An 18475-nucleotide genomic window follows, 5' to 3' on the forward strand; every position below is an offset into this window, starting at 1 on the left:
TATTAATGTTTATAAAAATCATCTAGATATTGACCGACAATTTAACAAAACAGATCTAACAAGTAAAACAAACATAAACAAAGTAAATTTAATTTAATTTTGAAAAATACCAAAAATTATATTATAGCTTTTTTTTATTTTGTTCTTCTTTTTATTAAGTTTATCAAATATTATCTTACTACAGAACACCTTGTAGAGCGCGCACTGTATATGCGAATGTGTGAGCCATGAATATGTGAAAAACAAAGACGGAAAATGGCTGAGAATAAAAATCAATATTGATAGTAATTTCTTGGATGCTTTCCGAGACCTTCCCGCAGGAAGCGCAGTCAGGTGGTCATTGTCCGCTACAGCACCCCCTTTTCCCATTTTGCGCACTATCCACCCACATTTTCCGCCCGCTTTGGGGTGACTCATTCAGCTCACGAACTTCGAATTCCATCAGCAACTCCCTTTTCCCTGGGAATGTGAAAACGCGGTCGCCCTCGCCGCATGTCCATTAAATATTGATTTCGATTCTGCACTACAGCACGCTACAGAAAAAAAAACATATACAAAACCGATTAAAAAGCAATTTGCAAAACGGCAAATAAAATGCAAAGTAAATAAATGGGCCGCAACTCAATTTGGCCTGCAATTTTAACAGTTTATCGTACGGTGAAAGTGCACAATAATAAATAAATTTATAAATCAAAAACAACTTTAAAACGAAGTGAAGATGAAAACGCGACTCGTCTCGTTGACTTACCGCGGCAGTGCATCCGTCGATCCGCGCTACTCCGCCTCCATGTTGCCATGGACCATTAATGATATTAGGTCTACGGAGAGTTATACGAAGGTAAGTACTTTAAGAGGTTGTGTGTGTGGTGAATATAATCAATTGAGTTCCCTGTGCCTATACCTATTTACATTGTCATATAATACAATTAAATACTAATTCTCATGTTTTGCTTAACTAAGTCTTCCATGTTTAAGATTAAGTTTAAATTTATTTGGGTTTACAAAAACTACATACTACTTTGGGGTCGCAGAATTTGCTAAAAACCTGCCGAAACTACATTTTCGGTTTTGAGATAAACGAATATCAATAAAGCAATTTCTTTAGCAGTCGTTTATACAACCAATCTTAAATTGGGTCTATCTACATTTTGTAATCGGGCAGTTACTAGATGCGCTTGAAAAGATATTCGTACGCTACTAAAAAAGTATTCTTAAATAAACTTAAACTTGCGATTGGAAATAACAAAAGTTTTGAATAAAAAATGTACATAATTATTAGCTATTTATAAAATAATTTGTTCAACACACTAGACACTGTTTTTTTTTCATTCTTGTCAAACTGTTAAAGATTTTTATAAAATTAAAAATTAACTACAAACTAATACAAGATAAGTCCATTAGTAGACACATTGATATTATAAATGCCCGAACAGAAACTTGCATTTGGTAGAATAGGCCCCGAGCCGTTTATTTCATTAATTGAAATCACTACAATACAATTCAAGCCATCATAAATGTTGAATTTGATTTGATTTTCAATCCTCCGACCTGCCTCCCAACTCAAAATTGTTTCTTGTTAATCCAATCAAACACGGAATGCTATACCCAGATCGCACATGACAAGCCTGTTCCTCATACTTTACTCGCCTTCGGCGAAAACAATTAAAAGCAATTTGCCATTATTACGGTTGGGTAAATCAATTATGTGCCAAGTGAGATGCTGGCAAAATAGCGAACGAAATTTAATTAATAAGTTTGTGCTCCATAAAGGATAATTACTGCGATTAGTGACCCATTGGCACCCGCTTATCGACCCTATAAATAGATCCGAGATAACCGATGACGAACGCCAAGGAATAGAACCAACTATGAGGCCTAAACAAACTGAGGAACACCCCCGTTCGCAGGTGTAACCCAAACAGATTACGCATACGCCGCGTTGAACACGTGCGACAACAAGTTGCCTCACCCTCACCGCATGATTCCATTTCCCGCAAACCCGTTTGCTCAGTCCCTCTGGGCAATATTATTAGAAGCTGGAAAATTAATTTTAGCAAAGTCCGCAATTAGCCAGTCATCACCGCTCTGCGCGCTTGTGAGAGTGTTTAAGTGTCCTTGCTTCCCGAGGGATATCCTTTGGACAATCTCTCTCGTGCATTTAAGGAAAAAAGGAAAGCAAGAAGAAGAAATGGCCATTGGTAGACTTTAAATTGGGTACTATTATATAATGATTAAGTAGCCCATTATGCCCATTTAAGCTGGTTTTCATGTGTACATTTATACCTAGAACAGTTTTAAAATTAACATGTTCAAAAATGGAAAATATCAAATGTTCTGATATATATTAAATTAATATATTAATTTAATAATTTTCCAGTTTATTAAATTCAGCTATTTTTTGCTTACGTTTTTGCCTTTTTTGCGGTGTGTGAAAAAGCATTTTGTGTCCATTTTTGTTTTGTTTGCGTGTTCTCTTTTTGGTTTTGGCACAGGTCAGGTGGCCGCTTTCGCATTAAAACTAATCCTATCTACGTGCCTGTGACCGTGCCCCAAAGGATCTATGGGGAATCACACCTGCCTCTGGCAATTGTTATTGATGCTCATTGAATGTACCTCGAGCACTCGACTGCCCTCAAGAAATGTTCGCAATCACTTCAACATAAAAATACTTGGCTTGAACCTGCTCAGTGAAGTTCATATACTTTGTGAAGCTTAGGTTTCCTGCAATCCAAGAGGGAATAGGCTTGACTTGTAAGATATGGTTTGGTTAACATAAGGGCAACATTAAAGCTTAGATAACTTTTTTATTTACACTTGTCTTCTGGATTTTATAAAATAATTTTTGTTTATTATTATTTGGTTACTTATCTTATTTGGTTAAAAAAAATATTTATCGAAAAAAATTAGTTATTCAACGAAACGATATGAAATTATAAATATATGTTCATTAACAAAATAAAATAAAAAATAAATTTTTGAAAAATTCTAACTGTATATAACCCTTTAACATCGAAGGCTTTGAAATGTATGTACACTGTACAGGCACTTCCAATGTTTAGAATACAGCTGGTTCAGTGACGTTGTATGGTATTTAATCATAAGAAAAACACTACTTCTGGGCTTATTAAGCTGAATAAAATGTAAAAATACGTCATCCATTTGCGCGTTAACTTTGGGGGCATGCTCATTTTCTATCCTCAGCGCATATCAGTTTCACAAACCATTAGTGCAAGCCCTGTGACATTTTATCCACGCTCTTGTAATCCACTTAGCATCCGTACTCCATGAGGCAGCCACTACTTGTGGTTTGGAAGAGACCGGAACAGACCGTAATTCACTTCATATTTTCTTATTTAAATATTTACTTAAGCCTGCACACTTGTTTATTATAGTTGTTAGTTTTTTTCCCTCTCTTTATTTTTGCATTTAAGTTGACACAAAACAAACACGCACCCAGAGGGAAAGAGACAGATGCGAGTGGCATAAATAAAATGTTTGCCAAAGCTCTTGCCTCTCTTCAGTGTTGTGTGGCAGCTTATTGCTTTATTATGTTAAATAGCGCATGAAAATTATAACAAGCTTCTTAGATGGATGGACGGATGGTCGCGCCACGCCCACCCTTAGAAAAGAAAAAGAGAAAAGAAAACGCGCCCACTGTGGCGGCGTCATGCAATTTTTATTATTTTTTTTCAGTTTTAGTGACGCCCCAGCGGGAAAATATAACTTTATTTGAGTGGAAATTGTCGAGCTAATATCTTGGCACTTGATAGCAAGAAATGTTTTTTGTAATTAGTGGCAGAAGATTGGTAGCATTTAACTAGAGTTCAAAGACATTATAATTCTTTTGGGCACTATATGACAATTTTTCAAGATTTATAAAAAGGGCTACTATAAACCTTACTTTAACTAAAAGTACCAATTTACTATAAAGTTAAGACTTAAAAACTTGTCTTATTACAACTATTCCAAGTTTTAAAAAATCAGATATTTAGGACTTTCTTAACATGTTTAAGTTTTTTTGTTAAAGGTATTGGGAATATTATTATTGCAAAACTATACATTGTTGTATGTTGCATAACTATACGATAACATTTATTTTCAGTGAAATACATAGCTTTATTTTCTTAATAAATCGTTTCACTTTTTATTTTCGTGCGCCTAATGTCACCTATAAATAAAGTTTTATACGCACTTGGCCGACATGAAAGCAAACACACATTCACTCTGAACGTGTTACTTTTAATCTCGTAACAATGGAAGGGATGTCCATTTTTGCACCCATAGCATTCGTTTTTGATACCTTTGAATAACATGAATGAGGCCTGCCAAGGATTTCAAATGGTGGTCCTCCCGTTCTCCACCCAACTTCCCACCTCCGCAATGTTAGCGCGTGCTGCCCCATTGACGTCACAACGCCAGGGAGTTGAGTTTAGCAATGGGGCTGAAGAGGAAAAATCAATACGCCGCTTGTTTCATTTTCATTTCCATTTTCTCATTTCGCCTCTGCGGCTTTCGGCGGTTGTGACTGCCGTTTCAATTGTTGCCACTCTAGCTGTTTTGCCACCTCCTGCTCGGGAAGTCACTCAAGTCGCGTTGGTAATCCGCTTTTGGTCGAGTCACTTGAGTCCTCCTCCTCCTCCTCCTCCTCCTCCCCCGACCCTCTGCAGTGGCATAAATGCTTTCGCACTTCACAGCTCACGGGTCGTATGCGTTATGCTCCTGGTACACTTCCACTTCCACTTCCACTTCCACTCCCAGCCACTGCCAGCCGCTGTCAGGAACCAAGCCTCCTCCATTCCAGTTGGCTGCTGTTTTGCATTTGATGAAACTCGGTTTCGTGGTCTGCTGATCTTTGGACCCATGTCTGCCGGTCTCTTGACATCGTTGCCATGTTGCATGTCTTTCCCGGATATTCATGCAGATGACACACATAATTTTCCTATTACACCGAAAGAGTAGCTTTGAATTCTTCGAACTTCGATTTAAATTTGACGCATTGTCTTTTAAATATTTCTATTCACTGTTTAATTTGGTCTACCAAGTTTATATTATATTATATATTGTTTGTAAAATAAATTTAAAATAGCAACCCAAAGGGTTCAAAAAAATGTATTCTTTCACGAAACTATTCGTAAAAAAGAGTACAGAAAAGTTAATGATTAGCGAAAGTAAAATTAGCAGAATTGTGTAAAACTGAATAAAATATGGAACTGCAAATTTCATTCTTTCACGAACAATTTATAATTAAAAAAGTTAAAAAGTGCCAGCTTTTTTCACATAAAAAGCTAAATGGTTTTGTTAAAAAAAAAACTTTGTAGGATAGTGCATTTGATTTTGATTTGCTGAAATTAAATTTGTTTATAATTTTATGGACAATTCACAAATCTTAATTTTTAAACGTGTGCTTGCTAGTGCTTGGGCGATCATCCATCCAAGTGGGCAGATGGACACACACACCGCTAAGAGATGTGGAGTCACTGCCCACGGAGAGTCCACTGTTAGACATGACGTCGCTGAACTCATCCTCCATCTTGGGCTTCTCTATATTACCTTCGTTCAGATCCGACCTGGAAATCGAAGGAGTGACGGTTCTGGAAACCAGCTCTTGATCCTGATCCTGATTCTCTTGGTCCTCATCAATTTGGCGACGCAGCGAGGACTTCACCCCCAGGCGAGCGTGACCCAAATGCCGCCCAGATATGTCTTCCTCAAAAGACATCAGTTCACCGAATCTTAAGGCTTTGAGGTTATCAAAGTCCAAAAGGATCTCCTCCATATACATGAACATCAGACCGCGGTGGATCTTCGTCCACGATGACAAGGCGGCCAGGCTCCAAAGTTGGCTGGAGTGGCGGGCAAAGGTGCCGATGTAGGTGTTCGCCATATGTCCCACACAATCGATCAGCATGTATTCCTTTTTGTACTGCTCAATGGTGTCCGCGTCCAGCATTTTCTGCGGGGAGAAGGGCGCCTCGTAACACAGCTGTGCGAATCCCCAAATAAACGGCACAAACTGAAATTTATCCAGGGAATAACCGCCATGCCAATTCGATGAGATCACCGAATAAGTGACCTGTAGCCGGCGCACGAACTTTAGATAGCGTTCGAAAAGGACCAGAGCCGAGGCGGCCAAGTCTTCCTCCCGGCTAAGGATCTCTGCCTTGAATAGGGCGCACAGGAAAAACATGAAGCTCAGCTCGTGCTCAATTCCATACTCGATTTTAGTGGAGCTCCCGAAGGCACTCGACAAATACACCGCCAGTTCATTCACATGCCTGCATTTACTGACCGGCACTGCCTTCTCAACCATCTGGAAAATATTACTCAGCATGTTGTTGGCCCAGCGCCTGTAGCTTTTGTTACCCGCATCCAAGGAGACAATGGCATTGGAGCTTTGGGCGACGGGCGCTGGTGGATTGTTCTGAATCATGGCGTCCAGGTCGTCGAAAATGGCCGTCAACCGGCGGATGTTCTCACTGACCGGAACGGAGTTGGTGTTTCGTATTCCCTGTATCTTGGTGCTCACATCATTCAAGTACGTGATCAGTGAAAAGAATGCCTTCGAGAGTTGCCAGCTGTCGATGTCGGCAGTGGACTGTATCCTACACACAGGTTCTACTGTATTACGACAGAAAAATTCAGCTACGCGGCTCAGGTTCTTTTCGGACTTATGCTCCATCACCTTGAATATTTTTCTGTTTTTCACTATTTTGTTTTTTGTTTTTGCTAGTTTTTTTTATGTCAATCAATAACATGCGTGCTAGGCTTTCTAACTTACCCACATCTATTTTTGTTAAAAAACGAAAAATATGTACACTCGAAGATTAACTATGCTAGCATACTTTTGCGGGCTACTTTACCCCCATATATTATAATTATATACTTACGGATTTTGTTTCATGCTTACATTTTTAGTGGCGAAAGAAACTTTTTTCAAGGAAAGCTATTTAAATCTTTTATTAATATTATAAATATCATTGTGTTCATAACGCAAAAGAAAATTAGAAAATGAACTTGTCAGCATATGTAAACTTAATAGTTTTGCAATGTTATAAGAACCTTAAAAGCCAAATTAATAACTAAAGCCTCTCAAATTATTTTAACATTGTCTTTTTTGTACAGCTTTTAAAAAAAATAAACATTTATTAGAATTTTACAAGTGAAATAGAAAGGAAAAGTTTCAACTTGTAACTTATCCTATAACAACAACACGCAACCTTCTTAATGACTAATATTTAAAAATAATGTGTTTTTAGTAGAGCTTTTGTTGTACACCAGACCCATTAGTGGGGGTTCTTTGGACTGACCCCATGCACATTAAGGTCTATATTTCAGATTTTCCGACTCGTTATTAAGACGTCAGAAACAGCAAACAACAGAAACTGCAGTTAATGCTAATTATATGGCTACACTGCGTCAACGATAACAACAACAACAACATTGAATAATGCAATAAACAATTGTAGACAATTTATTAGGCAACAGCCACAATAACAACAAACAGCAGCAGCTGTCGCATGAAAAAGTAATGGAAAAACGGCTTAAACGTATAAATCACTGGTCAATAACACGCGACGTCAGCGACGTTGCAAATTTAATGACAACAACAACATCGGCCGTAGCAAACAAAAACCAGCAAATGCAAATGCAAAAACAGTAATTTCACTCCCCAGCTGTTTTTGACATGACGCTAACTGCACTTCAAAGCAAATGAATATGCGTGTAGCAAAGCGGGTAAAAGAGACGTTAGGTAAAAATACAATTTTCACATGGTTGTGTGACATTAGGGTGGACCGCTGATGTATCGAACATAATAAGATAATTTGAGAATTTGTTTCGATTATATATATATTTATTATATATTTATAATTTTATTATATTTATATATTTATAAACTCGTTTGATTTTTAAAATCAAATATTTAAATTGAATTTAATCCAATAAATGTAAATGTTTTCAATGATCACCTAGAAGACTTAAGCACATTTGTGTTGAAGCATGTTAAAATAACTAAAAATTGCTTCTCTTTTATTTTCTAAGTTGTATATCTTACATTTCTGATTTTAAACGAGTAAAAAAAATTTCTTGATAAAAATTCTGTAAAGAAATATATTTCGCAGATTTCTAGTCCACCCTAGTGTGCAACTACACATGTCGGCTGGAAAGTAAATACACCTGAGAACGTGACTGCGCCTAGTATACGGCTTGATTCCAATTAGGAATCGCGGAAAAGAGAGAAGACAATACCTAAAAGAGGTCAAGCAGTCAATTGTTCCAGCAAGTAAACAGATTACGTATACGCAGTGTGCCACATAACAAATTTGCCTTATATTCTCTGCGGCTATGGCAAACAAATAAACACAAAAGAATATACAACTAAATTAGAATAGACAAATAACAAAGAATAGTTATGAGTGAGTGCTATGATTTCACTTTTCAAAAGAGTAAAATACAAAAGGGAATAGTGGGGCAACATCTTTACATTTGCGTTATGTTGGTAATAATTTTATTAAACCATTATTTTCAAAATGACATCTGCAAGATACTTGCCTAGGCAGCAAAATCATGTTTCATTTTGCTGGAAAGGAAAGTTATGTATAATTAAAAAGCTTTTTGTGATCAAAGGTGAATCAAAATCAAAGCTTTGCTATTTTTAAATCACAATTTACCAGACAACAAAGACATTGCGAGGCACTCTATCCGATACTCAATAAACGAAGAGTGGCATTGTCTGTGATGGACAGCACGGTTCCTTCGTCAAGTGTCAAAGGAAATTAATTAAATTTAAAATGTTACCTCGCTGCCAACCTCGACCGCGTATACCTTTTTAATTTAAATTAAATACAAATGGGGGTCAAACGAAAACTTTAGCTTTTCCTCTCATTAAGACGCCCTTAGTAATTACCGGTTGCCAGGCGGGGTCATTTAGGAATCTTTAACCTCTTTTAACCTCATGTACTTCAAACAAGTACCATGTACATATATATGTATAATATGTAGTACTTAAATATGCAAACTGGTCTATGGTTTATAGATTTTCAAACCGTTTTAATTTATATTTTAACTATCGAAAAATGTTTTCTATCCTAACAAATAAATAACGGACTTAACCAAACCATTATGAAATACTTGTTTAAGTTTTTCCTGTGCTTAAAACAAAAATTAACATCAGTTAGAAAAATCAATAAAATTTCTATCCATTTAAGGTATTAAGTTTCCCAAGCCATAAGTTCAACTTATAGTTATTACTCACCCAACTTGGTTTAAAAGTTTTCCGTTTTGTTTTTAGTTGGCTTAGCTAACGCCCATCTCATAAGGACTTCCACGCCCATACACTCTCGAACCTGAGCAACTCTTTGCTTTGATTTTAATTTAATTTGCGAAGGAAAAGTTTTCATTTTGTTGGAGATATCAGGCGATAATGAACGCCCTCATTTGCTGTCCTCTTTTGTCGTTCAACCTTTCTGAAAATTACTTGTTGTGAAGCTTGCAATTGGCGAAATTAAAGTCTGTGGGTTATCATTATGCGGACGTAGCAACTTTTTTTGCGAGTGTTGGATCAGTTCTTTAAAGCTTGATTTTAATTAATTCTACATTACGGTATTTTTCATTACAACGTTTTAATTTAGAAATTCTCGCAGCCTGAAATTAACGTAAATATATGTATGTATGTTTTGTGTTTATATTTTTCCTATTTGTAAAACCTTTGACAACACAAACTCGTGTGGAAACGAGAAATGCCGCCTCAATGGGGCTAAAAAACACAACGACCTGCTTTTCTGCCGACAACAGCCCTTGCAGCCACAACAACGACACACCCAGCAGTGAGCAGAGCCCCATTTCCGCCACCCCAGAAACCACCACCAAGCTCATAGTGTCGACACTCCCTAGTTACCGGGCTTTAGTTGTTAGCATAAAAAAGGGCCAAGAACAGAATAAAAAAAACGAAAAAAAAAGTCGTCGGCGGAAGAAAGCAAATGAGAAGGACGGGCACCAGGCGCCGGAAATGGAGCAGCCGCCATGTTGGCAGGCTTGTCATGTTGTCGTTGTCCTCGTTGTCGTTGTCGTCGTTGTCACCATTGCGCGTTGCCTGCTCCGTAGTTGTCCCGCTCTAAGCCCGCGCGGACCCTTTCTGCTTGTGCATGCAAGTATGTAAACTGATTAAAAGGAATTTAATACTGTTAATCTGCTTCGCGTAGTGGAAACATTCTAGCGAATTATGAAACAACGTGCAATTCATCCCTTTGTTTTTTGTTCGTTGCACAGGTTTTTTTATTATACAATTCTGGTTTCTGTTTCTTAAAAACTTTTTAATAATTAAAAATTGCATTATTTTAATTTGAGGTGATTTGTACATTGATTTTGATACGTTTTTTAAAATGATATAACAACATTTTTAAATACTACTGATAGTTTGGCTCTTTTTAAAAACTAAATTTTTAACGATAATATCACTATTTATACCCGCTTCTCGTCGAATAAAGGGTGTATTGTATTCGTCGAAAAGTATGTAGCAGGTTAATGGAAGCGTTTCCGACTTTATGAACGTCGAAATTTCGGAAACTATGAAAGCTACAGATTTAGGATTGGCCTGCAGATTCTACTAATTTCTAAGCAGTCCAAGTTTATTTTTAAACGTACTTAGTTTTCTGGAGGAATATTTGTTTTTGAAATTGGTTTAATAGTCGGTAAATTCGACTATAGCGTTGTCCCTTGCTTATTTTCGGTTTTATTTCTGGCACTATTAAAAAATAAGTCTTGGAAATTAAGCTTGTTTTTAATGAATTTAAAACAAACAGACTTCTATAATTTTTATTGGATTTGGTAATCTATTAGACTGAATTATAATTATAAACATTTTCATAAGATAAGTTTTCTTAAACTTAACCGTTTTTAACAAGACAGAAACATGCAAAATTTTTGTTCATATTCACCTTCAATTATATTCCATTTACTAATAAAAAATCCTTTTCTTTGCAGTTATCAGTAGGCATTGAGCATGGAATCCTGGAGTCGTACAATTCGGACTTCGAGCTGCAGTTCAGCCACCCCTTGAAGCATATCGTCGGCATGTGCCGCATCGTCCACAAGCCGCAGGCCAAGAGCATCGGCAACGGGTTCCTGCAGCTGAAATCGAGTGCCGGCCAGGCTTCGGTCTCGTCCGCAATCGCCTCCTCGGTGGCCGGCGGTGCCAACAACTCACTGACTGGAAACGGACTACGCCACACATTGACCGCGTCGACGTCGTACGGCTCACTCTCTTCCAGTGCGGCGTCCGCTTATCAGCTGCAACAGCAGCAGGCGGCCGAGGCCTCGGCGGAGCAGCCGCAAAACTTCATGGAATTTCAGGGACCCATCACAGGACTGGTCTACTTGCTGAAGGATCCCAAGGACCCATTGCTGCACATCTATCTGTTCGAGTGCGAGGCCGTCGAGGAGGTAAGTTGAAGCCCGAATCATGACCAGAAGACGGATGGGAAAAGTTGTCGACAGTTTTAGCCGACATTGTGTCAGTTGTCTGTCCGGCTGGCATTTCGTTTTCTCACAATCTCTGCTATTTTGAGGGGAAAGTGAACTGAACCAAACCAAACGGCATGAATGTGTGTGCGGACAGTTTGTGGCCTTTTGAAATGCTTTCATATGGAAATGTTTAGAAAACTTGCCACACAATAGTTTACCATATAAAAACTGCTTGGATTAAATTGCACAGAACGTGCAGGAAAGACCCCAAAAAGGATTTTGCGGGTTTTGTTGCGACCTATCATGCAAGTTTGGATGCTTAACGAGCGCCTACCTCTGGCCACAAAAATCTAATTGCTGTTTCAAGTTGAGTTGGTTAAAATTAATATATAGGTCCCAGAGATTGGTCCTCATTAGAGGAGTCTTAGTGTGAGCATAAAGATTAACTATGCTATTGAGTTTGTAACCCTTTTTTGTACTCTCGCTAAGGATATTGTTAAATTAGTCAGAAGTTTTAAACGCAATGTAGGGAGACATTTCCGACCATATAAAGTATACATTTATATTCTTGATCAGCATACCTAAACGATTTGATATAGCCATTTCAAACCGTATTCGCGATGGGGTCTAAAAAACAATAAAATCTTAATATTTAAAATTTAACATGCAGTTAAGCCTACAAACATGTTTGAAAGTAGTTAGCGTATACATTTTTAGACTTTTGAAAATAAAGTTGATGCTCGTTCTATTTTTTGAGGGCATATTTATCTTGAAATTGGTAGCTGTACACTCGAGTTTAGCGTTATTTCTTGATTTAAATGTACACTGATAATGTTAAAAAATCTTGCCAGTTTTAAAGGTTTTGCTAATTCGTTTACCAGTAGTAGCAATCGCCGAGACCCTGTCTGTTTACCTGTTTTAACTATCCTTAAACTCGTTTAAGAAGAAATAATTAACAAGTCCTTGCAATTAAGCTCTTAAATTCACCTCGAACAAAGCCTATTCATAAGGCATGTACTGAGCGCTACGAAAATAGAAGTTTAGCCCGACCTGACCTCGTCTCCTTATCACGCATGTGTTAAATCCTAATATCTGAGACAAGCCCAAGGAGCCCGAGTAATGGTGTACGCCCAGCACGCCATAAATTGACTTCCGTTTGCATTTCTAATTAAAACAGTTCAGCAAGTAGAGAGCAACTAAATTGGGGCTGTTCGACTAGTGAAACCAGCAAGAGCAGTCCATTAAATAAGAACTGCTCCGCATGACCTTCTGCCGATAACACGCAAAAAGTTAATTTCGAATGAGCAGACCAAAAACAAGTCCACTTCTACGCTTTTTCAAGTGGCCACGCCCCTCGGGTAGAAAACAATGGGGAAAATTTGAGGAAAATTGAACCTCTAAAACGTAAACAATGTAACAACGAATTATATTTACCTCCTAATACATATGTTTGGTAAATTAAATGTTAAATGAATGGGGTACATTTTTAGAAGCTTTAAAAGTTTGCCATTTTCTGTTATTTTCGCATTTCTGCTTTTATTCTCCATTGAGCGCTTTCACTTAATTTCATCGTAATTGGTGGAGAATTTTAACAAGAGCTGTTGTTGGCTCATTGCATGTCAAAAGCGTTTTAAACCCTACGTTTCGGCCATGATGTTGACTTGGCATGATTGTTGATAGTGAGTTTTTGTTGGTGTGAGGTGGCGTTGTTCAGAAGTTTTATTGAGTTGTGCCTCCTGCATTTAGTTTTCAGCTTGTTTGATTTACGAGTATCTGGGTCAGTGTTCGCATTTCAGTTTTACGGTCGTCTTAAACGCCTAACAAATTTCGATGGCATGTTAAAGGCTAATGCAGATCTCAATAAACAAAGTATAAGTGTGTTTGGTAAAAACACAGGCATTGCTTTCTTTTTTTTTCTTAAATATTAATTATTTTCTTAACAAAGAATAAGTCTTAAATTGTTTATATTTGCTTTGGGTTGTTTTGTTTTATTTTGTGGTTCTTCGCATCATAACTTAACCAACATGTTTCCTATATAAATAAAGGTCGACGAATCAAAATGTTTACAATAAAATGAAATCAATGAAATTAGAGTAGTTTATTTATTTGATAGCAAATAAATATGCTGATGAGGGGTATAAAAAAATAATAATAATCAATTTACAAATCGTTCGTTCGGAAAATAAGTATACAATTTATACAGACTTGCTGATATTACAAAAATTTTTGTGAAAGTTTCAGACTAGTAGAAACGAACAAACGGACGGACGGGTATATCTAGAACGACTCTTTTAGTGATGAAGGTCAAGAATATATATACGTTGTAAGGTATAGAAATGTATCCATTTTAAATAGCTGGCTAATATTTATTTATTTGCCTGGGGCTTTGGACAGCTCGATGGACTTAAAAATAATACAGGAATTTAACAATACTTATCCCAAGTTATATCTAAATGAAGTACAATTGCATGATTAGTTCACTCAAAGTTCCGTTAACATGAAACTTATTTATGGTATATTAAGTAGTCCGAGTTATTGAAATTCGACTGTGTAGTTTTTTTTCCAACCGACTCCTGTCAAAATAGATCACAATAAGAAAGTTAAGTTGTGTTTCCGCACTAATTGACTTTGTGTTCAATTATTTTGACTGGTTACAAGGTAGAACCGTCGATCTTGACATTGAAAAATAGGTCCAATAGAATATGTTTTTGCTTTTCATAAATTGAAATCAGTTTTCAATCCTTTTTCCAATTAGGAGCTCGACAAAGTCAAGTTAAAGCGAACACACAAAGCTAAACCTCGACATAATTGGCCGACTGTGGTCAACCTGCCGAATATGTTCCCCCGTTTGGGCCACTAATTGAAGCCATTAGGCACTGAGATAAGTGCATTTTCCCTTGGCCATCCTGTCTATTTTCATAGCGAGAAAGCAAAAAAAAAAAAGGGAACCCATTACGCAAATGCTGAAACAATAAAGTTAATTGCAAGGAGTCGGCTAAGCGTGGCATACTTTCGGGGGCGCATGCAGCTGTGGTCCTCGGCGGCACTTAAACAACATCATAAGCTCGTAAATATTTAAAGCCTGTGTCCGCATTCACCTGTTAAATGTCCTTGTGCATCATTAGCAGGTGGATCCGTGCCGTGTCCTTTGCTAAATGACGCATGGCGCAGAGCTGCTATTCGCCTGTTTAAACATCGGGCTTATTGTCTTTCCCTCCCGCAGGATGTGAAGTGAACGAGATTGTGGATTGTGGATTGTGGCGGGAGATGGCCATTCAAGGCGAATGTCAGTGACAGCTTTTGGTTACTGGTTCTGGCCATCAACATGTTCTTCTGCTTCGCCGCTTGAACAACTCGGTTGGGCCAACAAGAAACCAATCGAGTGTGTTGGCAACCTTTCAAACTGTCGACAATTTCGCATTCTTTGAAGATGCCATCGTGAGGCTCATGAAGAGCGAAGGACTTTGCCTAGAGACTGCAATGAAAGGGCCTGAAAAGTATACCTCCCTCACAATATACATAAAGTACACATACGATTTTTCCATTCACTTTGGCACTGGGCAACTTTTTCAAACCGATATTGAACGTTTTAAGCCTCCGCCTCCCTTGAAAGCCGTTCTCTTCGGCAGATAATTGGCTTTCACTTTTATTTCCTCGAATTGCATGCAAAATATTGCCTCCTTCCGTTTGGGAAGAAGAACTTGGCAAGCCCGCCCGGTGAACAAATTGAATTTGTCGCACATTGGGGAAGGAAGAACCATTTTACACCATGATTAGATTGGAGTCGGTCCTTTTCTCTTCACTTGGTCCTGTGCTGTTGTCGGTTCGGTTCTTTGTGCTTGTGACAAATTGATTTTATAGTCAAGTTTTAGTTTGTAACTGGAATTCAAATGGAATGTTGCTTTACTTTCTGTTTATTATTTGCACTACTCTTCATGATTTTTTATTTTGAGTAATTCTTAAATCGAAATTGTTGTTATATTTATTTATTTTATTGCGATATAGCTTAAGTAAGATGCTTATACTTTGGTTGTGAAAGCAATAACGGATTCAGCAAGTTGTTATTTTCAAGCGTAAAGTAAACCTATAAATAATAAATTTAAAAGAATTAAAATATCATTTCTATCTGAAAAATATTATTCACGAAAACTTTAAACATTTAGAAATGCTGCATATCATAACGTATTTATTAACTTATATTCACACAGATTATCGCATTCCACAATACATTTCACCCGATTCGATTAGATACAAGCATTTTAAACATTAAACTCTTTATAAACTCAAACTAGTTCATACCTAAATATTTTGTGTTGTTTAAATTTAATAAAATATACATATTATATTTTGAAATAAAATAAATTATATCCTAAAGCAAAAACATAGATTACCGCATTTTCACCAAACATTTCTCCCGATTCCATTAAAGAACAAGCAATTTGTGTGTACCTTTGACTTTGGCCGATTGGGCATCGATTTTGGCTAAGCTGATTGTCGTTTCCCCATTGAAATCCGCACAACAGATGTTGTATTTACCATGGTCGGTTGCCCAATGCACGCTTGTATTTTACGATCTTATTTACCACATGAAGTATTCGCCGTGTGGCCTGCATGCTCGCATCGTTCGCTCTCTCTCTCGCTCTCGCTCGTTCTGTCGCTCTTGCCGGGCTGCTCTCCGTCGCACTCGCATATCTTCTTCGATTTCGCATGCGCAGGTCGCTATATCGTGGGCTCCCCAGTCGCACTTCTCGGATTGAATCTGCTGGCCGTCAGTTGTCAGACGGCAATTGAATGGTGCGCGCTTCGCTTGAAGGCGGCGAGAGTTACCCCCCGTAACGAAACCGAATAATACCTGTGGAAAGTGCAGAGACGCTACAATACATAAATAATTAAACTGGTAGGGGCCGGGTGACAACGCAAAACAATAACCAAACGAACAACAAATTAGTGAAATGGGCAAAAAAAAAAAAATCAAAAACTTGTTTATCGTACACGAAAATAAAAAGTGATTAGCAAACAAAAAGAGCAGAGCGTTCGAAAACAAAAATAAATCAGTTACTAAAACGCGCCAGCTAAATCAAAAAGCACAACAATTTATATATACCCACACCCACACATGTGTAAATCATATAGAAATTTGCTTATTTTTGTCCGTCTTGTCGATTCTATTAATTGTTTTATCCGACGCTTCGCTTAATTAAAAATTCTTGGATGGCCAAGGCAAACCAATTGAGATACTTTTGGGTATTTATGAATTGGCAATGGTTGGAAAAACACCTAGCTTACTCTTACATAAAGTGAGCTTCGTAATTTTCCACTCGAAATAAACAAAAGCACTCAATGGGCTCTCATTGTCCCAAATATCGTGTAGTTGCAAAGTGCCATTGCAAACAGCTCGGAATCAAGTCAAGCAAAATCAATTAACGCGACAATTAGCAGGGGCGCAAGATAAAGATAGATGGATAAACAAATGGACGGGCATACGAGTACATCATTATATATACAGCGATATTGTCTTATTATCGTTGTTAGTGCGATTCCCCAGCCAATTGGCTATCGCGACAAGTGCAGCTTTGGGAATCTGTTTAATTATAATGATTTATCGCTCAGCCAAGCGCAGCAGAAAGTACTTTGACCCTTTTCTATATCGGCAAATACACTTTTTCTCGAACAGCTGATCGCTGTAGTTCGTTCGAATTTCGAAAATACTTTCGTTAGTCGCGAGAATCGTTTGGCCCTCAGAACACGCTCTGCTCTGTTCGCATTTGTTGCCGGTCATTTTGATGGTCATTTCCCATTGCTCGAGCCTCGCGAACGGTCGTAAAAGGTTGGTGATTTACGTGATTTTTCTGGCGACGAACAGAAATCGGAATACATATATGTGAGCAACCTACAATATTGAAAAGTTGGCTGATTTATTACAGTAATTAATGGAAAAACAAATCGCGAAATTTGATTTAAGCCTCAATCAACATCAATTAATAACTTAATACTCTCTTAGCAAGTGTTTAATTTAAGCAAAAATAACAAAGTGATATTATTGGCACTAGTTATAAAACCAAATTATCATTAAAGTGAATGTTAAGAGTTTTAAAATAAAACAAATTAAAGAAATCGTTTAATAATAAATTAAATTAAAGCCCTAGCACGTTGTAAATAGTGTATTCTTGACCAGCTATCTTGTGATAAAAAGAAAACAACCATGGAAAACTTGTGATAGTCGTTCAAACACCCAAAGTACAAGGCTCAAAATAGAATTTTGTGATACAAGCTGCGGCTGTGTGAAAGTTGTAAAAGTAAGTTGTGATAACCAAAAGACCACAACCACAACCAGAACCAGAACCAGAACCAGAGTACGAGTTCGCCCGGCGGATAGGATAGTATCTGAAGATGTTCACTGTGCCGTTTCATCGGGACACCATCCTGACCACCTCCGTCAGCGATGCGTCGGTGCTCAACAAGAGTCGGGCCGTATGTAAAAAATGGAGATTCGGATCCCAGTATCCACTATTCACTATCCAGTATCGAACCACACTAACCCGCTGAATTGATTTCAATTTTTCTGCCTGCGCCTGAGCTTGTGTAATTTGTCTCTATTTACTTGCTGCTTGCCTTTTGTTTGCCGCCTTATGTAATGGTTTGTTATGCATGCACTGCTGCGATTGCTTTGTTCTTTTGTTTCCCAACTAATTGCAGCGTTTAGGCCAAGTTAAAAGTCGCCTACCCCGGTTTTTTTTTTTTTACTCTACAGCCACTACTGACTTCCACTCAACACTAATTGATTTACCCTTGAAATGGTCTTTCCATCTCGTCAATAATGAATTCGCTTTGCCATTTCTCTTTACCTTCTGAGTTGGACTTTTATTGAAATTTAAAAGGCCAGAGACAATTCCCATGTAAATGACTCGGATATTCTATTTTGCGGATTACCATATAAAGTGTTTTTTTTTTTGTTTTGTTTTGTAGCTCCTCCTCCGTCTTCTATTTTGTGTTAAATTAAATTCCGCGCGCGTGC

At 37.6% G+C, this 18475-nt stretch overlaps 2 protein-coding genes across 6 annotated transcripts in view; one reads left to right on the forward strand and one right to left on the reverse strand.

Moving 5' to 3' along the window:
* Positions 1 to 529: 529 nt before the first annotated feature.
* The window catches only part of LOC108148279 (TBC1 domain family member 4), a 29127-nt gene continuing 11181 nt past the window's right edge, over positions 530 to 18475 (forward strand). For 2 of the 5 annotated variants that reach the window (XM_017275235.2, XM_017275236.2), the window contains exons 1-2: positions 530 to 838; positions 10981 to 11439. In XM_017275235.2, coding sequence (XP_017130724.1) covers positions 719 to 838; positions 10981 to 11439 — 579 coding nt within the window. In that variant the 5' untranslated portion in view covers positions 530 to 718. Of the gene's footprint in view, positions 839 to 10980; positions 11440 to 16228; positions 17932 to 18475 lie in introns of those variants that run through there. The other 3 variants (XM_017275237.2, XM_017275238.2, XM_041709635.1) reach the window with 2 other exon arrangements.
* Positions 5322 to 6772, reverse strand: LOC108148281 (serine/threonine-protein phosphatase 2A activator). The gene has a single exon (XM_017275242.2). It carries the CDS (start codon positions 6677 to 6679, stop codon positions 5387 to 5389), a length of 1293 nt encoding a protein of 430 aa, XP_017130731.1. The 5' UTR covers positions 6680 to 6772; the 3' UTR covers positions 5322 to 5386.

Source organism: Drosophila elegans, unplaced genomic scaffold, assembly GCF_018152505.1.
Source record: "Drosophila elegans isolate 14027-0461.03 unplaced genomic scaffold, ASM1815250v1 contig_476, whole genome shotgun sequence".
In the NCBI taxonomy this organism is placed as follows: Eukaryota; Metazoa; Arthropoda; class Insecta; order Diptera; family Drosophilidae; genus Drosophila; species Drosophila elegans.

What these genes read in the sequence shown, in the direction of transcription:
- LOC108148281 (XM_017275242.2), bottom strand. Translation starts at nt 6,679, where the DNA reads ATGGAGCATAAGTCCGAAAAGAACCTGAGCCGCGTAGCTGAATTTTTC.